Source organism: Equus caballus, chromosome 3 (genome assembly GCF_041296265.1).
Source record: "Equus caballus isolate H_3958 breed thoroughbred chromosome 3, TB-T2T, whole genome shotgun sequence".
Lineage (NCBI taxonomy): Eukaryota > Metazoa > Chordata > Mammalia > Perissodactyla > Equidae > Equus > Equus caballus.
In genome coordinates this window covers 124,151,467-124,174,152 of record NC_091686.1, presented here as the reverse complement: position 1 = coordinate 124,174,152, position 22,686 = coordinate 124,151,467, and the positions used below count along the sequence as shown (strand labels likewise).

Sequence of the window (22,686 nt, the reverse complement as noted above, 5' to 3'; positions counted from 1 at the left end):
AGGACACGGCCTTGGGGTGAGGATATGAAGAGATGGGGGGCAAAGGACTGCCCAGCAGCCCCCGGAGGAGGGAGGCAAAGATGGAGCGCAGAGGGGAGGGGACCACGGGCCGCTGATGGCCACCTGGTGAGGGCTGAAGACTGGTCCTTGGATTCTGCAGATGGGTCGGAGCAGCGCGAGGACGCAGGCCGGACAGGAGTGGGCTAAGAGAGAAAGGAGGAGAAACTGGACAGCCAGGAGAGGCGTTAGGGGGGGGAGGCGAGCGACTCAGGAGGTTTGTTTTGTTTGGCTACAGAAGAAATCACAGGAAGGGAAAGGCCCAGTGGAGGAGATTCCGGTGCCCTTGGAGAGGCGAAGGAGGAGGCCGGCTGGGGCGACGGGACACCAGCGCTGGGGCGCCGGCGGTGGAGCAGGAGCACGTGCCACCCCCGCACTCAGGACCCCGCAGCCCCGAGGGCCGCTCGAGGCTCCGCCCCCGACATCCTGCGGCCCCTTAGGGGCCGCGCGGTCCCCTGGGTAGGGGCGCACGGTCACGGTGAGGATGCGGCCAGGGTGTCGACGTGTGTGCCCAGCACGGATAGTTAGGCTGGACCATGGGGTGAAATGAGCCTGAAGGAGAGGATCCCAGGGTGCGGGGAGAGCTGGAGAAGGTGCGCGAGGACGGACCCAGGGTGCCGAAAGGGCGCGAGCCAGGTGCTACGCGGACACTGGGGCCGCAGCGGACCAGCGACCCCTCCCTGTTAAACAGGACGCGCTTGACGAGTCTGCCGCGGTGCCAGGAAAAGCGCGGTTCCGCAGCACCGCCGCCCGAGGTCTAGCCCGAGCCTTGCTTCTGGGGTAGGCTAGCTCCCTAGAGGAAAACCTGTGCCGAATGGCGTCCTCGAGGAGCGCGTCCCACCCGGTGGCGATGACCGCGAGACCCGGGAGAGGGACTCCGGATGGAGGAGGAAGGCTGCCCGCAGTCTCCAGCCCCGGGGCTGCAGCGCGACCCTGTCCGGGAGAGCCCGAGCCTGGGCGCTCGGCCCGGGGAGGGGGAGGCAACGGCGGCCACGAGCACTGCCCTTCCCCTGGGTCAGGAAGCCCGCGTCCGGCCAGGGCCGCCGACGTCCCCATCGCGTGCCAGGACGACAACTGACCCAAGGCCCGGGGGTGGGGGCAGAGGACCTCTAGGCTCGGCGCCGCCTACCAGGAAAGGGGCCGGCGCTGCTGCCGGGGCTGCTGGGGGGCTCCGGCGCTCACGCGGCCGGACGCGGGCCGCGCCTGTGGACGCCATCCCACCCAGAGGGCCCGACGGGGACCCGAAAACGCGCGCGTCGGGCGCCACACGAGGCTCCTTACTTCCCACCCCCCTGTGCATTCACGGGGGAGGAGAAGGGCACAGAGAGGCACGCGACCCCTCTGAGATTACCCGGGGGGGGGGGCGGGGACCGGGAAGGTCGGCAGGCTTCCCCCTGGCCCTCTCGTCCGAGGCTCCGGGGCGAGGCCGGGCCGCAGTGAGGACCGGAGAGGGTGGATGTCCCACCGGCCTACGGGCCTGGGTCACTCCTGGCCCGAATCTCTCCGGGGACATCAGACGCGAGTGGACCTCACCGGCCCGGGGGAAGCAGAGGCCGAGCATTTGCCTTCACTGTCCGCCCCCCCAGCCCCTCGCGTGCGTCGAGCCCCTCCCTCAGGATTGGCCCCAGGGACGCCCCAGTCCGCGGACAGCCAAGCTCCAGCAGCAGATTTCCCGCTTCCTCAGCTCTGCCCCCGCCGACGGTGGCTTTGGAGGTTCCTCCCAGACACCGCCTCCTCCAGGCAGCCCTCTTGACTCCATCACCTGTGGACGCCTCCATCCCCGGAGGCCGCCAGGGCTGGGCACGCGGAATCCTGGAGCCACCTTGGTCCCTTTAAACTAGCGGCTCGCGCTGTCTCGGAGTTTCCATGACGACGACGTCAGATGGGGGACCCGGGCGGGGTCGGGTCGGTGCGCATGCGCGGTGCGCGCCGGACGCAGCAAGTCTTCCCGAGTCGCCCGCCCTGCTGTCGCGGGGTCCCTGAACCGCGGTAAGGGCCAGTGGGGGCTCGCGGGCCCGGGGTCGGGGCTTGCTGGGCGCGGGGCCGGGTAGAAGATCTTGGGCCCGAGGGGTCGGCATCGGGGATGGGGTGGGGGTTCGTGGGCCCGAGGGGCCAGGGGGTGGGCCCCGGGGTTGGGGGGCTCGCGGGCCCGGGGGATCGAGGGGGTGGGGCCGGGAGCGGAGTGAGGGTTTGCCGGGCGCGGGGGGCGGAGTGGGGGGCACGGAGGAGGGTGCAGGGGCCGGTGCTTCTGACCCCTCTCGCCCGCTGCAGGGCGGCCCCGGGCTCCCTCGGCTCGGCCATGGCCCCCCCGCCGCCGTGCAGGCCCCCGACGTCGGCGCCGCGGCTGCTGCTGCTACTACTGAGCTTCGCGCTGCTGGGCGCCCAGGTCCGCCCCGAGCCCGCCGCCGGGAGCGCAGTCCCCGCGCAGAGTACGTGCCGTGCGGGTGGGGGGGTCCCCGCGAGGTCCTGACCCCCGCCGGGGGCGCGCGGGAGGGGGCGCGCGGGAGGACCGCGCCCGGTCTTTGTTCCCAGGGGCGGTCCCTGCGCCCCGCCCGCCTCCCGGCTCGAGGCCGCCCCTAGGTGGAGGTGGGGGCCGGCAGAGGCCGCTGCTTGGGCGGGACTGGGCTGGGGCGCACCCACTCCGCCCTGACCCACGCCCCCGCAGGCCGCCCGTGCGTGGACTGCCACGCCTTCGAGTTCATGCAGCGCGCCCTGCAGGACCTGCGGAAGACGGCCTACAGCCTGGACGCGCGGGTGAGCCCCTTGGCCCGGAGGGTGATGGCCGGGCTCCTTGGCTCAGAACCGCTGAGGGAGTGGAGGGTGGGAAGGAGTAGGGGAGACGAGGCCCTGAGGGCAGCAGAGTCACCTGCATTCAAAGTGGGGGGGTCATGACAGAGTCAGGTGCTCACTCGGAGAGTCTCAGGAGCAGGCGGAGACAGGACTGCCAGTGGGTTTGGGGGGAAGCCAGGAGATGGCCCTCGGGAGCTGTGAGCGGGGGCAGCTGTGCAGCGCCCTCATGGCCCCTTGTTGCTTTGCAGACGGAGACCCTCCTGCTGCAGGCCGAGCGCCGGGCCCTGTGTGCCTGCTGGCCGGCTGGGCGCTGAGGACCCTCAGCCGGTGCTGTTCTCTCATCAATAAACACCTGGCCCAGCGTGCCTGTGTCCTGTCTCTGTGCTCTGGCCCCCAGAGCCCACCTGTGTCCCACCCTGAAGTCCTTGGTTGGGCCCCTCTCTGAGCCTCGTTTCCCCAGCTGTTCCATGTGAGCTGAGTCCCTCTTGGCGCCTGTCCCACACCAGCAGCAGTACTGAGTAGAGACGCATGTCTGGCCACGTGTGGCCTTGTACCCAGACACAACGTGTGGTCACAGCGAGTCCACCTTTGAGGGACCTGCTCTCCTGCCTACCTGCCCTCGTTTTGAAGCCAGAGGAGTCTAGACTCTGGCCTGGTCCCCGGGAGCAGCTGTCCCAGCAGTGAGCCTCACAAGACTCCTATGGACCGCAGTGGGGACAGGTGTTGTCAGGGACTCCCAGGAGGCCCAGCTGGTGGTCAAGGAGCCTGAGGCTGCAGGAGAGGGAGGGTAACTGGGCAGCGAGGGGAAGCTCCTCCAGGAAGGGAGGGCTGGGGCCTTCCCCACAGCTTCCACCCTTCCTGCTGGGTCCCCTCCTGCAGCCCCCAGCCTGGCTCCTGGACACTGGGGACTCCTGGCTAGAGATCTCGGCCTGAACACAGGTGTCACACCCATGGCCAACAGGCTCACACTCACATCCACACGCCTGTGTGCACAGTGCCAGGTGGGAGGCCTCCAGGTGAAGCGAGTTCTCCCTCCCTCCCTCCAGTCATTTTGTCAATGTTTTTTACTGTCACAGCAATGCTTTGAAACACCCTGGAGCAGAGTAGGAGCACCCGGGAGCACAGCAGAGCATAGTGACTGCTGTGGGACACGTGGTCTCTCTGGAGCTTTAGTTTCCTGGTAGTGGCCACCTCTGCACAACATGACCCCCTGTGCTGCTGCCTAGGATGGGAGAGCTGGGCATTCCTGGTTCACTGCCCGAGAGGATAGTGAGCTTTAGCTCCTCAGTCCCTGCCCCCCGGCTGTCACCTCGTCATTGCCTGTCTTTGTGCCACATGTGCACACGTGTCTACTCAGACCCTCACTCCTGCCGTGAGCTCAGCAGGACCTGCCCTGCCCTGCCCCCACCCCACTGGCCTCCAGCCCTTGACCTGTCCTGTTGTCAGTGCTTTTCTGTCCAGAAGCCTCTGACACGCAGGTGCCAATCTAGGTGTCAGGACCAAGTGAACAAACCAGAGTCCCACCTTGGCTGTGGAGGGAGGTCGAGCGAGAGTCTGGTGGTGATGATGCCCCTGAGCTCTAATGCAAGCCAGAAGGAGACAGGGGCGCTGAAGCCACGGCCAGCCTAGGCTGGCCCTTGAGCCTGGGTATGAGTGGGGTGCAATGGCAGGGACCAGTATCCTTCTGTCCTGGGGCCCCCAGAAAGGAGCAGAGGGGTGGCAGAGGCAGGTGCCTTCCCTGTAGGGCAGCCCAGACAGGCCACGTCCTGTTGGTTGACCTCAGTCACGTGGATATTCTTGGTTGCAAAGGAGGCAGAGGTGTAGCCTGGGCTCTCAGCTGAGGTTGCCAGGTAGAGATGCAGGACCAACAAATACTTTTTCGTATAAAAAGTACAAGTCCTTTGGTATAAGTTATGTGCCATGCAGTATTTGGAACATATTTGTACTAAAAGTTATTTGTTGTTTATCCAACACTTAAATTTAACTGGGCATCCTGTATTTTGTGGGCAGCCATAAACCCTGGCGCAAATTGGAGTTTCTGTTCCTATAAAATATGGATACAGCAATCAGCGCTTCTCATAGAAAGCTGCTCAGGGGAGGTGCCCTTTGGGAGGAAGAAGCTGGGCAGATGGGGTGTGGAGCCACGGGCAGAGGGGCCAGGAGGCTGCTGTGCCTGGTCTGTCAGGCTAGTGGTATCACAGCTGCAGGGGGTCAGGAGGGGATCAGGAGGCAGTGGGGACAGTGTGATGGAGGGGCCTCTTGGGGAGCCTTGGGGAGATTGAGCAAGCAGGGGTGCGGTTTGACATCTGGACAGGGCGCTTCTGGGTGATAACTGAAAATGGCAAGGACAGAATCGGGGCCTGTGAGGAGGTGATGCTGTCATCAGAGCTGAAGAGGAGAGGCCGGGCTGGGTGATGGCGGCAGTGGCAGCGTGAGAAGCAGGTGGGTTTGGTTGTGTTTGAAAGGAGAGCCAGAAGAGTGTGGAATTTGCCATTTGCAGGTGGGTTTTGAGAGAAGGGGGGAGTAGAGTTGGGGAGAAGGGGAAGGACGGTCAGCGCTGGCCATGCTAGGCTTCAGGTGTGCCCTCGATGCCTGAGCAGAGAGGTCCAGGGGCCAACGGGACAGAGAGACCTGGAAAAGGGGCTGGAGAGAGAGCCTTGTGGCCTGAGTGTGAACAGAGAAGAGATGGGCCCTGAGAGGGCAGGGAGATGAGGGACCCTCGGAGGAGATGGGGCAGCCATGAGGCAGGAAGAGCACTGAGATGGGTGAGGGCTTTGGGAGGAAGAGAGGGGTCAGCATGGCACATGTTGCTGAGGTCAGGCAAGGCCCAAGACTGGACCGCTGGCCTTGGCAGCTCCGGTCATCGTGGACGTTGAGAAGAACAGGGTTATTTGGAGGCGAGGAAGACCTGAAGGGGAGTTTCATGGGAGGAGCAGAGGTGGAGACAGTCAGCACAGACAACTCTTGCAAGGAGCTGAGCCTAACATGTAGTCAAGGCCAGTGACACTCAGGTCCTGTCCTGGAGCAGTGACCGTGCTTTCCTGCTTGTCTGTAGGCTGGTTCAGTCAAGAGCGTCTCTCAGGACTGTATGTAAATATGAACCTCAGCATGGCTAAGCAGTGAGCGGGGAATGCATTATCTTAGGACGGCTTTTGTTTTTCCTGGAGTTTGTTTGCCTTATTGTCCCCACATTGTCTGCCTTTATCACATCCTTACATTCTCCAGCAGTCAAGTCATTCCCCCCATGTTCCCTGCCAGGGCCTTGCTCTCCTGCTCCTGGCCCGCTGGGCAGTCCCACTGCCCATTGCCCACCCTTCACTATTCTAGTTTGGAGCCACTGTTTTCCAGATCCCATGTCATCTTCTCCCTGTTGCATGTCTTCAGGTGGCTTCCTAGAAAACAGTATGGTAAGCAAACTTTCTGAGCTGGCCTGTCTGAAAATATCTTTTGCTAGTACCTTCAGTCTATAACCCCTCCCGCCTCAGGGCCTTTGCATGTGCAGTTCCCTCTCCATGGAGTTACCCACTTGGCCTCCTCCACAACCCTCCTCACTCTTCAGCCCCTTATCCCCCCTAACTTTTCTTTGTCCCTAAGGGATAGTAGAGTGTAGAGCTCTGTTCTTAGTTTATTCCCTGCCCCCCACCCCCTGCTAGATGGTAAAGCCCCAGGAGGGCAGGGCTTTATTCTTTTCAGGGTCTGATAGAGGCTGGGCACTCACCGGACCTGTGTGGAAGAGAAGGATGGGTGGTGGGTCATGGACTCTGGGTGGGGCGGTGAGCAGCTTTGGTCCATCAGCCTCAGGTGCCGGCAGCGGGTGGCTGTCAGAGCTTCATTCCCTTCCCGCCCTCTGGAAGCTCTGGGGACCGAAAGTCCGCTGGACAGGTGTTAATGAAGAGCCCAGTCCTTTAGCTTGGGGAAGTGACCATTCCTTCGTCGTTTCCTCCCCTTCCTTTTCTCTCTGTGGAGCTCCTGTTAGTTGCGCCAGGGGCCTTCTGCTCGGGTCCTCTGGTTTTTTATGTTTTCTCCCCATCTCCGGGCCTTTGGTTCACTTCCTGCAGACCATTCTCCTTCCTGCAGCGCTCCCACCCACCCACCTCTGTCGTCCTGCCCCGTCCCCTTCCCAGGCCCCCTCTAGTTGTGACCAACTGGCGAGGCTTCGTGCTCACAGCCCCCTACCCTGGTCCTGAGAGGGGACGCGTCTGTCGGCCCCCGCCCCGCGCGGCCTGCCGGTCCCTTCTTCGCCTGGGGTCCTGGCGCTGTTCTGCTAACGAGCCGTCCTGTGTTGGGCGCCCTGTCCCCGCACCGCGCGCCGGAGGCCCAGGGCGCCCTCCGCGCTCCGCCTCTGGATCTGGGCGGGGGTCTCTCCGCTGCGCGCGCCCCACCTCACCTGGGACCGGCGGAGCTCTGGCGGTGCTCGGGAATCTCGGGGTGGCCGGGTAGCCAAGGGGTCTCTGGTGGGGAGGGGACTCCAGCAGCAGAAGCCAGAGGAGTGGGCGCGATTTCGCGGGCATGAGGGAGTCGCGGGATGGCGGCAGCCCCCCGGTGCAGGCACAGGGACAACAGACCGACTCTGACTTCGCTGAGCCTCGGTTTTCTCGTCTGTAAAATGGGCTCCTGACAGAGGACCCGCTTCCTGGCGCAGCCTCCCTGCGGCGGGCGTGGCGCCCCAAGTAGCCCAGGAGGAAACTGAGGCTTGGCACGGGCCTGGGGCGGCCCTGTTGCCTGCGGGGTCTTCCCCTTGCAGGCCACCCACACTCCAAGCTTGTTAAAGCCCCGGTCCTGACGTCTCCAAGACCTTCCAAATGGCTATCCCTGGGGTCCAGCCCTGTCCCTTCCAAACTGAGTCTGGCTGCCCCCTCCCCACCTCGGCCTGGCACTCTCCAGGTCCCTCTGGATCAGGGGGCTGGAGAGCTAGGCTAGCCAGGCCATCAAGACCCCAGGGGCTTTCAGGGACTTGTGTGGGCTGAAGGGTGAGGTCAGGCCACACGCGTCTGCAGAACCCAGGGGGCCCATGGAGGTAATGCTGAGTGCGAACCCCAGGCCCTCCCTCCATCCTGGGGCCTGGCTGCTGGGGGCTGGAGGAGAGCTCAGGGTCTGGGGGTGAGGTGGAGTGGGTAGTAACCAGCAGAGGCTGTGATCTCATAGAGCTGGGCCACTCTGCTCTGAGGGGCTCCTTCACACCCAAGTCTGGGGTCAGAGGTCGGGGATCTGGACACTGCCCAGGCGCTCCTGGACATTGGACCCGGTCCTCCCCTTTCCTGGCCCCCATCACATAGCATGATAGAGAGTTCCCCAGATCGCTGGATCTGGCCTCAAGGCACACATTCACAGCCCACACTGCCCTTTCTCTGAAGCCCCTTGACTCCTCCAAACATACCAGCCCCCTCGCACTCCTGGTTTTCTCTGCCTGGACCCCTCACAGGCTGTTGACTTTGCTGGGACACTCCTGCCATCCACCTGGCCAACCGCAGGACCTCGGAATCTGGTCCCTTGTGGCTGGGCAGGGGCCTCTGGCAGTGCTCGGCAGCACACCGAGGGGACTCTGAACCGATTTGTGAGTTCCTCTGAGATTTTTCATCGTTCCACTTTGCTCTCCTGGAAGGTCACAGGCCAGCCCGGGACAAATCCTGGTATCTCGGAAACATGGTGTGGGGGTGACTTCCCATCTTGGCTGTCCCTCTGCCAACGGCCCTTGTGCTGAGCTGTGGTCCAGGTAAGCTCCTGAGTCCGGGGGCCCCCCTTTCCACACTCCACCTGTGACCCTTCCGGCGACTCTGGCCATAGGGTAGTCCCCTTCCTGGCCTCTAGGTGACCATAGCCACTTCTCTGGGCCCCAACGCAGGCTGAGGGTCCTCAGGTCTGGTCCCCTAGGCCTCGTCCCCACCCGCGCGGGTGTGATGAACTCAGCTCTAGGCTGCCCCGCGGGGTCACCCGCAGGGAATGCTGGGCGACGCGGGGAAGGGAATGCAGAGCCGCTGGGGTTTGCGCTAGTAAAGTGCTGGGGGCGGGGTCTGGGACTACCTGTCCTCCCCAACCCCACCCTCACCCGCCGCCCCAGGCCAGCAGCGTCGTTAGGTCGGGCTTTTGGGGACCGGGAGAACCTGGTGAGAGCCCCCACTGCACCTGCACCGACATCATGGGGCGCATGCGCGGGCCGCGGAAGGCGGGGGCCGAGCCCGGAGGGGTCCTGCGGGCCCCACAGCCCCGGGTGCCCACTGCCGGGGTCCAGTGTCGTACCGGTGGCGGGGCGTGGGGGTGCTGCGCCGCACTGGGACGCGCCGGGCTGCGGACAACGTGGGCATCAGACCCTGCTCCGACCGCTTCTCCGCGCCTCCAGCTGGTGCGGCCCCGGGCGCAGGTTCCCAGGGGCGCCGGGCGGGGAAGCCGGGGCGCCCCCTCCCCGGAGCCCCGGCCTGGAGCAGCGTTCAGACAAAGAGCGGGAGATGGAGATGGAGATGCTTCCGTGACTGCGCCCGGCGGCTGAAGAGGACGACGGAGCGCTGCGGGCTCCGGTGGCCCGGCCCCAGGTCCTGGCGCTCCCAGGCCCGCGCTGAGCGGCGGCGGCGCCGGGGCGCAGGGTCTCGGCAGGAGGCGACCTGCCCGGAGCCCCACGGAGCGCCCCATCCAGGCTAGGAACCCCGCCCGCGCTCGCTGGTCCCCAGCTACCTCGCGGGTCTCGGCCGCTTCGTCGCGCCCCTGGCCGCCCTCGCTGCCCCCTCCCGGACGCACTCCCGCTGGCCGCGGCGCAGCGCCCAAGTGTGCCATCGGGCGGGCGCGGAGGCGGCGTCTGCTCCCACCTCCGAGATCACATGGTGACCCTCGGCAGCCAATGCAGTGGACGCTAGGACCCTGCGGGACCCCGGGCGCCGCGACTGCACCGGCGCCGCTGCATTATAAATACTTCTCCAAAATGCGGCGCAGCTCCCTGCGCGCGCCCCGGCCGCCCGCCGCCTCCGCCCCGCGCCCCTGAGCCGCCGCCACCGCCGCCGCCGCCGCCGCCGCCGCCGCGGGTCCGAGGGCGCCGCGCCCTTGCCCTGGGCCCGGGCTGTGCCCGCCCGCAGCCCGGCCTGCGTCCCCGCGCTGCGCCGCCTGGCCGGGTGCATGCATTGTGGGCCTCCCGACATGGTCTGCGAGACGAAGATCGTGGCCGCCGAGGACCATGAGGCGCTGCCGGGGGCCAAGAAGGACGCGTTGCTCGCCGCCGCCATGTGGCCCCCGCTGCCCGCCGCGCCCGGGCCGGCTGCCGCGCCCGCTGCGCCCCCGCCGGCGCCGGGCCCCCAGCCCCGCGGCGGTGCGGGGGGCGCGGGGCAGCCGGAGGGGCGCGGCGTGTACATCCGCGAGTTCCGCCCGGCCGAGCAGGAGGCAGCGCGCCGCATCTTCTACGACGGCATCATGGAGCGCATCCCCAATACGGCCTTCCGCGGCCTGCGGCATCACCCGCGCACGCAACTGCTCTACGCCCTGCTGGCCGGTCAGTGCGCGGGGACCCCCGGGGGACAGCGGGTTCGGGGCCGTGGCCGAGCCGGGCGCAGCCCGCGGGCCCCGCCGCGCTCTGCCTGCCGCAGTCCGCGCCCGCCGGGCCCCTCTGGGGACACAATCACAGGACTCCCTCCGCCCCGCTAGTCCCCACTTCGGGGACCGAGCCGAAGCTGCGCTCCTGTCCCTGCCTGGGACTCAGCCTGGGAGGGAAGCAGACCCCTACATGCTCCCTCGCACGGGCACAGACACGCACCCGCGCGCACCTGCTTTCTGCGGCGGCCCAGGGCGAGGTGGCCACCAGCGGTGGGGCCGGCCCGGGCTCCCAGCCAAGGCGCGCCGGACGGGGGCGTGGGAAGGAGCGTAGGCCCAGCGCGGGCCGAGGGCAGGGGCTGCGGGCGGGGGAGAACCGGGGTCTCCACCTGCGTCCCCACTCTGGCCGGCCACCCCCCCACCCCCCCCCGCTCCGGTCCCCTCCCAGGTCATCCCCGGTGGGGGCGGGGTGACGGCAGGTAGCGCCCGCTGCTGCGGCTCCGCGCCTGGCGCGTGTAACTATATATAATCTGCGGGGCGGGGGAGGCTGCCTCGCCGGCTCCAAGTGCTAATTTATGAGGGGAAGACAGCCAGCTCCCAGGGTGCCGGGGAGGGTGTGCACCGAGGAGGCAGAGCAAGGGGGCGCGAGGGGGGCAGTTGGCCCTCCTGGTGGGCAGGCCCCTCAGGAACTTTGAGCTCCCCCTGACCCAAGCTCTACCGGCAGAGGGTGGCTCTCCCCATTTCACAGAATAGGAGCTTGAGGCTGGCGGGGCGGTGCGACTCTCCCAAGGTCACGCAGAAGAGGCGACTTTCACTGCAGGCGCGTCTGCCTCCTGGCAGCTTAGATGGGGCTGGAAGCAATCTCGGGGCTCCCTCCCCGGTCCCTGTCCTCACAACACCCAGAAGCTGGCCCCCCGGGAGGGCTTTTGGCCCGGGTCCCCCATTGGAAGGTGGGGCTCCCCACTTCTCAAGGGTGGGACGGCCTCCAGGGGCCTGGACAGGCAGCTCCTTGGCTCCCACCAGGCTAGAGTGGGCAAGGGTGTGCAAAAAGCCACTTCCCCAGCTCGGGGAGGACCACATAGGTGGTGGACATGGACCATCCCCCAGGAGCCCTGCTTGGGGCTGCTCCCACCAGCCATTGAGGGTAGCTGTCCAGAGGCCACTGTTGTGCTCAGGATGTTGAGAAATCCTATGATGTCAGGCTATAAAGGTGGCGTGTCCTTGGGGGAGAAAGTTTGGTGATAGGGAGAGTAGGAAAGAGCAGCTAGGATGACCCACTGCTCCTCCAGAGGAAACAGTCATGGCGTGTTTGGCATGGTTTCTCTGCCGACGTCCCTAACTGGCTTATTTACCAGGGGGCCTGCAGCAGTGTGTGGCTCGGCGTGGCCGCTCTGCCAGCTGTTCTGCCAGTGTAAGGGGGGGGCCTGGGCCCATCTCCCCAACCCGGAGTCCGGCCCCCCATGGGTCTCCCAGCGCCCCACCCCGCTGCCGCTCATGGTGCCGCACCTCTCCCTGCAGTGCTCTGCTTTGCCCTGACCCGCTCGCTGCTGCTGACGTGCCTGGTGCCGGCCGGGCTGCTGGGCCTGCGCTATTACTACAGCCGGAAGGTGGTCCTTGCCTACCTAGACTGCGCACTGCACACGGACATGGCTGACATCGAGCAGTACTACATGAAGCCCCCAGGTGAGTCCCCAGGGTCTCCAGCCTCCCCTTCTCCCCTCCCTTTGCCCCTTCTGCCCTCTCCCCCAGCCTCCTTCTCCTGGCAGAGCTGCCCTCACCCCAGCAACATCAGGGCAGGCCTGGGGCGAAGGCCAGGTACGAGTGGGCCTGGCTGTAGTGCCTCCATGATGTGAGCCTTATGGGTGACTGAGGGCTCTGGCCAAGGGTTGGGGGTACAGTGGGGTGGCAGGGGCTATGGGAGGCAGGGCTAGGTCCTTGGTGCTGAACCAAGGTCCTTGAGTGTCCACAGAGGCCTGCCTGGCTCTGGGCCTCTGTCCTGTATCCTCTGAGGGCAGAGTGCTGACTGACTTGAGTTGGCCCAGGGCCATGGTGTCCTGGCCTTGCTCTTCATGCTGCCAGGTGCCCTTTCCCTGGTGCTTATTGAGGAGGATGGGGGTCTTTCTTACCTCTTATTGGTCCTGCCTGGTGTGCCTTGCTGGACTCTGAGCTGGCCTGCAGTGCCAGGGCCCTCGTGGAGGGGAGCGTGTATGGCAGGGGCAGAGGACCCCATGGCAGGGAGAGGCCCCGGGGAAGGGCAGAGGTCACTCTGGGGAGATGAGGACCCTGGGAAAGCAGGGGTCTTGAGTCTTGGCCTCCACTTCTGGTCTCTGGGCCACTTACTGGGCCTGAGGGTCTCACTCCAACCTCCTGGCCTTCTGTAGAGGGAGGGGCTGGGACCTGATCTGGAGGAGCTTGCAGCCCCCTGGGGGCCGTTCTCTGTCCAGACTGGCCCTGAGGCAGGCTGGGTCCTGGGAGGCAGGGCCATAAGGTATCCCAGAGCCAGGGTGACCTGCCCTGGCACTGCCAGCTCTTGTGCCCACTGGCTCTGGCCGAGCTGGCTCATCTTGTGTTGACTGGTTCCGCCCCTGCCACTCCCTGGCTGACCTTGGGCACCTTTGGTTCTCCTTGACTCTTTCCCAATCCCACACAAAGCATCTTATCAGCCTCCATGGAGCCCTAGCTTCAGCCTGGCTCTGCTGGGATGGGAGGAGGTGCCTGGGTGAGACCAACCTGGCTGGCACCAAAGCCCAGGCTGCAGGAGCAGAAGGGGGCCCTGCCCCTGAGACATCTGGTGGGTCTGCAGGAACCTGTGGGAGCTGCCTGTACAATGGAGAAACTGAGGCCTGTGAAGGGGTGAGGCTCTCAGGACTGTCCTGACCTGTGGTCTGGCCTTGGTGGGCCTGGCGGAGTGAGAGCCAGATTCCCTGGACGGTGGGCAGGCCAGCTGATGGAGGGGGACAGTGAGGGGCAGCGGGTACTCAGCACCACCCTCAGCCATTTCTGAGCTCTGGCCACATGCCAGGTTTCAGGGTATGGCAGTGAAGGAGACAGGAGACCCTCTTGCAGAGCTGATGGGTTGATGGGCATATCAGCAGACAAGACAGTGAGGGACCCCCCAGGGGTTGGGCAGAGGGGTGAGGAGTGTCTTCCAGGCAGGGGTCAGGTGCAGAACTTTTAATGGGGAGAGTTCGGCCACTCCAGGAGGGAGGCTAGGGTGGGAGGGGTGGTGGGAAGTGGTTGGTGGAGGACCTGGCAATGGAGGCTGGAGTGGCTGTGGGCGGGGTGTGTGCAGGCCAGTCTTCTTGGAGCGGCCACTCCCCCACTGGCCAGCCCCGGCCTCTTGTAGCCCCTGGGTCTTCAGTCACCAGAGGTGACCAGACTCTCCTTGTGGCCTGTGCCCTACAGGCCTCTCCCCTCCCATCTTCCTCCCCTCTCCCCGCCTTACCCCTCTGAGGCCTTCTCCCTCCTCCTCCTGCCCTGCGTGGGGCTGTGATTGGTCTGGGCTGTGCATGGGGATGGCTGGCCTGGCCACCGTTCTTCTCCTTCAACCAGGAGAAGCCAGGGTCGGTGGAGGGGTTTGGTGGTACCCATGGCCATCCCACTTTCTCCACTTGGATTTCTGAAGTGTTCTCCACATGGACCTTCCCCCGAGCCTGCTAGGGGCCCAACCTCTTTATATCCTGACACAGGCAGGCTACAGGGCTCCCAGGTTAAACAGCCCCTGACCCAGAAGAGTGGAGGCCACAGGGTTGGCAGAGCCAGAGACCCTGAGACCCCCTGAAGCCTCCGGGCTTGTGGCTCACAAAGATGGCCCTGCTGCCCTAGTCTGTTCTCCCAGGACCCTCTCAGCCCCCATTTGTAGGGGTCCTTCTAAATGCTCCCTCATGGTACCTACCTCTTTCTAGCTCCATGGTGTGGACACGTGGGGACAAGTGTGATGGGCTCCAGGTGGCTGGGAGCCAGGGCAGGTCAGCTGCACTCATGGCCTGGTCATCTGTTGAAGTCTAGGCATTTGGTATGGGTGTAAGTGGGAAGGGGAGGGGCCCATTTGGCTGAAGCCTGACCAGCTCTTGCTTTCTGGGGAAGGGACTCTGGCCCCAGAGCCCTCCCCTGCCCAGCATCAGGCCTAGGGCCACTCCAGGGCTGCTGTGGGCAGCAGGCAGGTCAGGCCTGGCTGTCTCTGCTCAGAGGGCTCTGGAGGGGCAGCTGTGTCATGCAGCAGTGCCCGCAGCAGTGACCACCCTATTCCCCGCAGGCTCCTGCTTCTGGGTAGCTGTGCTGGACGGCAATGTTGTGGGCATCGTGGCGGCGCGGGCCCACGAGGCGGACAACACGGTGGAGCTGCTGCGTATGTCTGTGGACTCACGCTTCCGTGGCAAGGGCATCGCCAAAGCGCTGGGCCGCAAGGTGCTGGAGTTCGCTCTGGTGCACAACTACTCCGCGGTGGTTTTGGGCACGACGGCCGTCAAGGTGGCCGCCCACAAGCTCTACGAGTCTCTGGGCTTCAGACACATGGGCTCGAGTGACCACTACGTGCTGCCCGGCATGACCCTCTCGCTGGCCGAGCGCCTCTTCTTCCAGGTCCGCTACCACCGCTACCGCCTGCAGCTGCGTGAGGAGTGACCGCCACCTGCCTGCCAGCCTGCTACCCCGGCCACCCTGTCCGCCTGCGCCCGCCTGCCCGCCACCCGGGCCCGCTTTCAGACATTCACCTTGGCGTTTGTGTTGGGTTTTTCTTTTTTCAACATCACGTGGTTCTTTGGCTGGTTCTTGGGGGGTGTGGAGCTGTTGCTCATCTGTGACTCTTTGGGTGGGTCGGTTGTTTGCAGCCACGGCCCCTCGCCCTCCCCAGCCTGCTGGGGCCACGCCGTGAAGAGTGACAGCATGGACCACCACGTACCCACGCAGCTGCCCGGCCCGGCTCGAGGGGCCTTTTCTGGCCCACCACCATTGGGGCAGGCCCAATCTTGCCCACCAAGCACAGAACCTCTGCAACGAGGCCCTCGCCCAGCAGGCTCCTGGCCACCAGCCAGGCTGTGGCTCAGTCATTGGTCCCCAGGAGGGGTGGCCTGTTGGGCTGGCCAGCCACTGCCCTGTGGAGTGCCGAGCTGGCCGTGGGCCCCGCTTTGCTCTGTGCATGCTGAGGATGTGGCCTGGCTGCAGCATGCCGCATGCCCACAGCCTCCCGCCCTGCTGCCCTGTCTAGACTGGGCCCAGACTGGTGAGCGCCCCCGCCCCAGCTCTGAGCCAGCCTCCGGTGACCCACCTGCTCTCTGGAGGGCTGGGCCATCCATGCTGCCCCTGGCTTCACCTAGTTCTGCTTTCCTTTGACATCGTGTCTCCTTTTTTTCCTCTTGGTCCCACCCCTCCCTGCCTGGGCTTTGCTGATTGGCGTCATCGCCCAGGTGTGGTTCCCATAGCAACCTGTTGCACAGCCGTGTCAGGCCCTTCAGGAGAGCAGGGTGGAGAGGCCGTCGTGGGGTTGCCTCTCCCCCAGCGCCAGCTAGATCATGGTGGCCTCTCCTAGACCTCCCTAAAAACCTTCCTGCCTCATAGCTGATGGGCTCTGCCCTGTGAATCTTACTAACCCAGGCCGCTGCCAACACCACCGAGCCCACAGCTTCTCCCAGCCTGAAACCGACCTATTTTTTGATAAGTTATTTAGACAGAATAGCACTCTGCATGACTTTAATTCTTGGGACAAAACGGTAGTTTATACCTTAATACACACACCTGTGTGGTCTAGAATATGCACTGTTTCTGGCCCGGTTTGGTGGAAGTGGGTGGCCGGGGGGGTGGAGGATTTCAGAGTTTGAAATCTGAAGGGAGACCCTGATTTAGCATAACTTCTCCCCAAAGAGCATGCCTGGTTTGAAAGGAGGCTCTGGGCCACTCTGTCCAGCCCTGACGTGCAGGACTGAGGGCAGGATGGGAGCAAATTCCCCACAGCCTCTGGGTGGAGGAGTTGGGGCCGCTGCCTTCGGGAGGAGCAAGTGGGTCTCATGGTCCCCTGTGGTTCAGGGGGCCAGCTGTGTTCCCAGCCTCTCTTTCCTGAGGTCAGAGACAGGGGCTATCATGTGTGGGATGGCCTAGAGGGGGAGAGGAAGGTGGTGGCTGACCTGTCCAGCTGTAAGCCTGGACCCCGCTGTGGTGGCAGGAGGGGCATAAATGCCCACTGAGACCCCTTTATTTGGGGCTATGGAGGAGGGGAGAGTGGCAGGCATGGCATGCCACAGATCTCGGTCCCCATGCAGGACCACAGAGAGGACATTCTTAAAAAGGCGATTTGGAAATTAGCAAATGAGTGAAACAAGCCCAGGGCCCGAGGGGCCTTTTGTGCTGTCAGGATTTGAGATGTTTGCAGAACACTGTACAGACCCCTCTCCCCTGTACATTTCTCCCTGGTGGCGCCCGGTCCCTGCTTGGGAATGGGAGTTTTGTAGACTGTACAGAAATTGGCACCCTATTTTCTTGCAGCTCTCAGATTTTGTTAATCTGGATTATACAGACAGACGTAAAGTGTTTTAGCAAAATGGAAAACAGTTGTGCCTTTTTCCTCTTTCTGTTTGGTTTGGTTTCGGCTTGGGGGCGGACTTAGTTGGCATTGAGTGTGTTGGGGGCTGCAGCAGAGCTGAGGCCTGGCCAGATGGAAAGGGCTGGCAGGGGCCGTGCGGGGTCAGCATGGTCGGCCATATCCTGTCAGGGGGTAGCTCGGAGACGCCGCCAGCTTCCTTTGATCCTGTGCCTTTGGAGCCTCTGGTCTCTCATGTGGGGGCATGTGGGTGGGGGCTGCTGGAGCCCACTGAGGCCAGGTCAGAGCCTGGGGCTCTGGGATGGCAGCGTCTGGTTGACGTTGACCAAAACGCTTCACTGGTGTTGCTCCAGGGCAGTGGTGTGGTCCTCTCCTGTCCTGCTAGCATCTGTCTGTCCACTCAAGACCTGTGGGCTGGGTGAGCTGCTGCGTCTTCCCCGGTCGGACAGCCTAGAGGCTGGCTGGACTCTCGACCTTTCTTTATTGCCTTTTTTTTGCTGCCAGGACTTGGGAGAGATGCCGGGAGGGGCACAGCAGGATGGCCATGTGTCCAGAACCCTGCTGCCCAGCTGCTGCCTGGCTGCTGAAGTAGGCAGAGGCATCTATGTGCCCACCAGGCTGGGCTGCGCAGCGCCCAGGAGTGGGCCCTCACCTGGCCTGTGTGTGGTTCGGCAGGCCCCTGAGGACCACTGCGGGCAGATCTCCCATTCTTTCCCTGGGCTGGAGGCTGGGCATGCTGGTTAGGGGGCTGTGGCTTCCCTCCAGCCTGGGAGCTAACTGCTCCGCAAACGTGCACTGAGATGTGAATTTTATACGTTTGTAGAAATTCTGATGTTACTTCTTCTACCTCTGTGAAGTGTCCTCCTAGGGTCCTGCTCAGTGATGTGTCTGGGCAGCTTCTCTGAGTTGGCCACCCGGGGCCCCCATGCCCTGCTGGCCTCCTGAGCCTCCCCCAGTGCCGCCTGGTAAGGCCCAGGGAAAGCCAGCCCTGGACCTGGCACCCGTGCTCAGGGGTCAGGGCTCCCAGGACTTGTCTTGTCTGTTTGGAAGTCTCTGTTTTGGAGCAGAAATCGGGAGGTGGAATGTTCCAGAATGTCTTCATTGGATGAGTCTGGAACACAGACCTGATGGGCAGCTCCAGGCAGTGAGATCTGGGCAGCTGAGGGCTCCTGTACCTCTGGACAGCCCAGTGCCACCAGGGTCCAGGCATGTAGCTGGTGGGCGTCCCTGGGGCAGCTCCCACCACTCAAGTGTGGGCTCTGCAGACAGCTGGCTCCTGAGGGTGGGTGGCCAGTGTGGGTGGTCTGCATGTGCTGAGGCCAGCCGTGGCCTGGCCCTGGGAAGGGCCATGTCCAGCCTGGCCTCCCACTGCTGCCCTTGGTTGAAGGGGGCTGAGGGATGGGGCCAGCCTACCCTGAGGAGGTGGGGAACTGGGCCTGCAAGAAGGCTTGGGCTGGGAGGCCCTACAGACAGCTGGCCTGAGGCCTTGAGGTCCTTGGACAGGCCCCACCTTGCTCTGGGCATCCTTCCTCAGAGAAGGCCCTTAGAGGGGACAGGGGGCATGCTCCTCAGGTGGCTTCCTCGGGTGGCTGGCAAGTGCTTGGGGGGCTCTCTGGGCCGGAGGGCCTGGCTCTCCTGGGAGGCACGTGAGCAATGTGAGTGCTTGTCCCTGCCTGCCAGGGGCAGGCTGGCTTCCGCGGCCCCTAACCCTGGCCCTTGCTATGCTGGGGCCAGGTGGGGGCCTGGGCGGCACGCATGGGGCCACCTTCCTGTCAGTGTCCATGGCTGGACAGTAGCCCCCAAGCCCTGGGAGCCCCCACCTCTCCCTGGCCAGGCAGGTGGTGTTGCTGCTGTGTCCTGTGTTACCTGCTGCTCCTGTGTCTGTTTGAAGCCACTTCTGTGAATCATTTTTGGCCACAGGCCTGTGTTCCTGTCCTAGTGGTCCTATGGCTGAGGCTTTTAGGGTTTGAGTTCTGGGCAGACCCTGGAATATGTTTGCTCCTTGGTGCCAGCGATGTGCTTCCAGCGGTGGTGTGAGGTCCACTGGCAAGTGGGCGGCCCAGGGCCTGGGGTGGAAGAGGGTGAGCCCTGACCTACCATTGTCGGATGTATTTTTTTTTTTACAGCAATAATTAGCCATTTTGAAGAAGGGGTGTGCCTGTGTGTGTGCGCATGCACATGTGTGCGCCTGTATGTGCATGTGTGTGTGCGTGTGTGCCTGTGCTGTGTGTGTGTGTGCACACTCGTGTGGTGACAGGGAGGGAACCTGGTGGCCAAAGGCCTCCTGCTCCAGCCGTGGAAGGGGAGGCCAGGAGGTGCTTCGCAGGGACAGGCTGGCCCTAAGGCCTGTGCCCAGAAGCAGGGTCCTTGTGTAACCATGCCCCAGCTCTGCTGCTGTATGACTCTCCCTTCTCTGGGGCCTGCCCGGGGCCCAGCAGACCTTGAGCAGTGCTCCTTCCCCCTTGGAGAGGGTGCTGGATGGGCCTGCATGAAGGAGGGGGGGCGACCCAGGATGAGCCTTTGCCTGGATCTCAGCGTGTGGGAAGGGTGGCAGGGGTGGTGACACTCAGCCACACTGGCCGAGATTAGATTTGGTGACACGGAGTCACCTGGACCAGGCTGTCTGACCACAGCTGCATGGATGCCGTGTCTTTGGGAGAGCGGAACCCAGAGCATGCCATGGTGACTGGCTTCACTTACTGTGGTTTACTATTTATGAGCCCACGATTATGGTGACTGTCCTGAGACCCCAGGATGTGCCAAAAGAGCCCCAAGAGGGCCCGGAGGGGCAGCGGGCCAAGTTTCAGAGGAGACAGGCTTCAGGGCCAGGGGTGGGTAGGGGTCCCAGGCTTCCTGTGGGTGTGTGAGCAGCAGGAGGGGTGGGGAGCGGTGTGGTCCCTCCGCCTGCACGGCCTCCAATGCTGCTGTTTTTCAATAAAACCAGAGTTGACGGAACTGGGCTCCCGTGCTTTCTTGAGCTGTTTCCCGCCCAGTGCTGGGCCAGGAAGGGCTACTTTCCTGGAGACGCTGGGCTCCTCCTCCAGGAAGCTGGAGCAGGTGCCCAGGGTGACCTGTGGGGCTGAGAGGCCCCTGTCTCTGTGCTGGCAACCTCAGCCAGGCACCCCACTGCAGGCTGGGGTGTCCGCCCACCCGCTTCACACCTCCCAGGAGCAGTTTGGCTCTGAGGGGTGGTGAGAGGGTGACCTGGGAGGGGTGGTGGCAGCCTGGTGTCTGTAAGGAAGGGAGGACGGCATGGGGTGGGGGGTCCAGGCTGAGGAGCAGGGCAAGTTGGGGCTCAGGGACAGGCAGGTTCAGGGTGGACACAGCTCTTCGCAGTGAGCCTTCCTCTGGTCATGCTCCTTCCACCCTGGCCCAGCTCCCCTCATGGGAGGAACTGACCTTGGCAATTCCTTCCCCAAAGGCTCTGCCCCCTCAGCATCAGGAGGGCATCAGGTGAGCTCCCTTCTCTGGGAGCGTCTAGGATGAGACCAGTGTCAGTGGGTCTTGAAGCCTGAAGGCACCAGCACTGGGATGTGCCCACCCCGTGGTTGCTTCCCTGCGTGGCATAAATGCCCCCGGTGCCCAGGGAACACAGGCATGTTTGGAGTCAGCTCCTGAGGCCACTCGTTTGTTTTGAGTGAGATGTACCATGTGAAGCCTGGCAGTGGTTGTGCCTCTCAGGTGACACAGCATAAAAACAGGCTGCCAGAAGTGTGGCTACTCACATGCCACAGCACATGGACACAACACAGGCAGCTGGAGTGGAGGGGCCCAGCAGCAGTTCTGGGCCAGCTCTCCTGATTCTGGAATGGTCAGTCACACAGTGGTCAGGCCTGGCCATCCAGATCCTGCCTACCCCGTGAAACCAGTGACAATATCTTGAAGCCATGAGGAAAATGGGCCTGGGCCCAGTACACTGTGAAGACCCGCGTCACCCTGAAAAGATGATGCCATGTCCAGTGGGCTTTGTGAGGAGGCAGCGAGTAAAACCCTGTCACCATTCAAACAAGAGCAGCCATGGCACGTGCAAGAGGCAGTGCTTTTGCCCAGACCTGGAGCTGCATCTGGGCACCCATCAACATGTTCACCCCACCCTGGACAGGTGCCGCGGGACCCAGCACCCCACTTACAGGGTGGCACGTGGAGTCCAGACCCAGATAAGGAAGCAAGTGGGAGGGGCTGAAGCCCCTCAGGGTGCCAGGGAGGTCTGGAAATGGGACCCCAGGGCACATTCCCAGAGGCTGAGATAGAGGCAACAGAGCAGTGGTGCAGAGTGTGGGCCCGGGCTGTAATCTCACACAGCCTGCACGCTTACTAGCCGTGTGCACTTGTACACGGAGTGTCACCTCTCCATGCCCCACTGTGCAATGGGGGAGCATGTTGGTGCCTCTGTCACAGGCCACTGCGAGGCTCTTGGGGTGTACAGGCTGGGCCCTTCCCTTTGGCACTGGCAGGTCTGTGAGAATGGCTTTAAGAGTAGACTCTGGGGGTGGGGGCGGGGGAGCCAGTGCGTTCCCAGGGACTGGTCACCTGCCTGCAGGAGGCTTGTGGAGAGACGGCAGGGCCCAGGAGCATGTGACTCCGGAAGCCCTGACAGCCTGGCCAGGCCTCTTGGAGACTTGAGCACCCACGCACAGGCCCCTCTGGCCCCCCACAGGAGTCAGTTAGGAACACTCGCCCAATGCCTGCAGTGTGGTGTTCTCTCCAAGCCAGTGCCTGCCCCTGGGGCTGGCCTGGGAGGAAGGTGCATGCCCCACTGTGGGTTGCGGAAGGCTTACAGAGCCAGCAGGAAGGACTCCCCGAGGCCTCCAGGCTGCTGGCTGCTCCTCAGGCACTTTCTAGGTGGTGTGCAGCTGTCAACCTGGAGGCACCCACCCCTAGCTCCACGGGAGAAGGGCTGGGGGTGCCCGCTCTGGGCTGGGCTGGGCCACTCCCATTGGGGGCACTCAGCCCTGACTCTGATCAAGTGGCTGAGGGTTGTAGACATGGCATTTCCCACCCACGGGAACAATTCACTCGGACAGGGATGAGGACAGCTTTGCATAAGACATTTACTCCAGGGGATGACCCAGGGGGTGAATGTGGCCCTTGCCAGGGTCTGCTCTAGCCACAGAGCTGGTACAAAGTGCCGCTGACCTTGGGGAAGGCCACACAATGGGCTGGTGGAAACTAGTTCTCTCCTCCTGCTGTTGCCTGGGGCTACAGACAAAATGAAGGAGAAAAATGCACGCGCTGGGGGTAGGTGCTGACGAGGGGCCCTGCAGTGGCTAGGCGGTTGCTTGGAGACTCAGCAGGACGTGGGCTGGGCCGAGGGCCTGGGGCCTCCTGCAGAGGCACCAAGTGTCCCCACGAGCGGCCGGCACTCAGGCTCACCTTCAGGGGCACCTGCGGGTGGCAGCCAGAGGTGAGTACTAAGCCCGGGCCAGGCCTCCCTGGCCACCTTCCAGGCCCACACACAGGTGGACAAGGACTCACAGTGCACAGGCAGCCACTTGGCCAAAGACACGATTAGACACAGCCACAGCAACACTGCTGCGGACAGATGTACACTCATGCACACTGGCAGTAATAGGCAGACAGGCTCACACTGCATCCACCCCCGAGTTGTAACACCCCAACCTTGGCTGACCCATGTGGGCCTCTGTGCTAGTGAGCAGGCCTTGAGCAGGGGCTGGGCCAGGTAAGGTGCCTATCTGTGCTCACCACCTCCAGGACCTGCTCCCTGGGGGATCAGCTCTGAGAGATGCCAGGGGAGCTGGAGAGTCCTCCCCGGGACCCTGATCTTGAGTGGGCCCTTG

At 63.8% G+C, this 22,686-nt stretch overlaps 3 protein-coding genes across 14 annotated transcripts in view; 2 read left to right on the top strand and 1 right to left on the bottom strand.

Annotated features, from left to right (window-relative positions):
• The first annotated feature begins 13 nt into the window (after positions 1–13).
• Positions 14–3,210, top strand: NICOL1 (NELL2 interacting cell ontogeny regulator 1). Of its 3 annotated transcripts, none has more exons than XM_070264065.1 (6): positions 14–126; positions 296–535; positions 1,644–2,046; positions 2,329–2,486; positions 2,723–2,811; positions 3,096–3,210. In XM_070264065.1, exons 3-6 carry the CDS (start codon positions 1,940–1,942, stop codon positions 3,159–3,161), a joined length of 420 nt encoding a protein of 139 aa, XP_070120166.1. In that variant the 5' UTR covers positions 14–126; positions 296–535; positions 1,644–1,939; the 3' UTR covers positions 3,162–3,210. The 3 variants fall into 3 exon arrangements, with proteins under 3 accessions (XP_070120166.1, XP_070120167.1, XP_023494277.1); XM_070264066.1 differs by having other exon boundaries at positions 21–126; positions 1,742–2,046; XM_023638509.2 differs by lacking the exon at positions 14–126 and having other exon boundaries at positions 325–2,046.
• A 6,555-nt stretch (positions 3,211–9,765) lies between these two features.
• NAT8L (N-acetyltransferase 8 like) lies at positions 9,766–19,843 on the top strand. Its single transcript, XM_023638506.2, has 3 exons — positions 9,766–10,318; positions 11,875–12,039; positions 14,612–19,843. Exons 1-3 carry the CDS (start codon positions 9,949–9,951, stop codon positions 14,977–14,979), a joined length of 903 nt encoding a protein of 300 aa, XP_023494274.1. The 5' UTR covers positions 9,766–9,948; the 3' UTR covers positions 14,980–19,843.
• A 2,076-nt stretch (positions 19,844–21,919) lies between these two features.
• POLN (DNA polymerase nu) overlaps positions 21,920–22,686 on the bottom strand; it is a 174,943-nt gene continuing 174,176 nt past the window's right edge. For all 10 annotated transcript variants that reach the window (XR_011437649.1, XR_011437648.1, XR_011437650.1 and 7 more), the window contains one exon: positions 21,920–22,273. Coding sequence is in view for 7 of the 10 variants with exons in the window: in XM_001489088.7 (XP_001489138.5) it covers positions 22,088–22,273 (186 nt within the window). In the remaining 3 variants the exon portion in view is untranslated. The remainder of the gene's footprint in view (positions 22,274–22,686) is intronic.

Excerpts from the sequence above, each read along its gene's own strand:
- NICOL1 (XM_070264065.1), top strand. The coding sequence starts at position 1,940 with ATGGGGGACCCGGGCGGGGTCGGGTCGGTGCGCATGCGCGGTGCGCGC. Across the intron at positions 2,047-2,328 it reads CGCGGGGTCCCTGAACCGCG|GGCGGCCCCGGGCTCCCTCG; the intron begins GTAAGGGCCAGT and ends CGCCCGCTGCAG. Across the intron at positions 2,487-2,722 it reads GAGCGCAGTCCCCGCGCAGA|GCCGCCCGTGCGTGGACTGC; the intron begins GTACGTGCCGTG and ends ACGCCCCCGCAG.
- NAT8L (XM_023638506.2), top strand. The coding sequence starts at position 9,949 with ATGCATTGTGGGCCTCCCGACATGGTCTGCGAGACGAAGATCGTGGCC. Across the intron at positions 10,319-11,874 it reads GCTCTACGCCCTGCTGGCCG|TGCTCTGCTTTGCCCTGACC; the intron begins GTCAGTGCGCGG and ends CTCTCCCTGCAG. Across the intron at positions 12,040-14,611 it reads GTACTACATGAAGCCCCCAG|GCTCCTGCTTCTGGGTAGCT; the intron begins GTGAGTCCCCAG and ends TATTCCCCGCAG.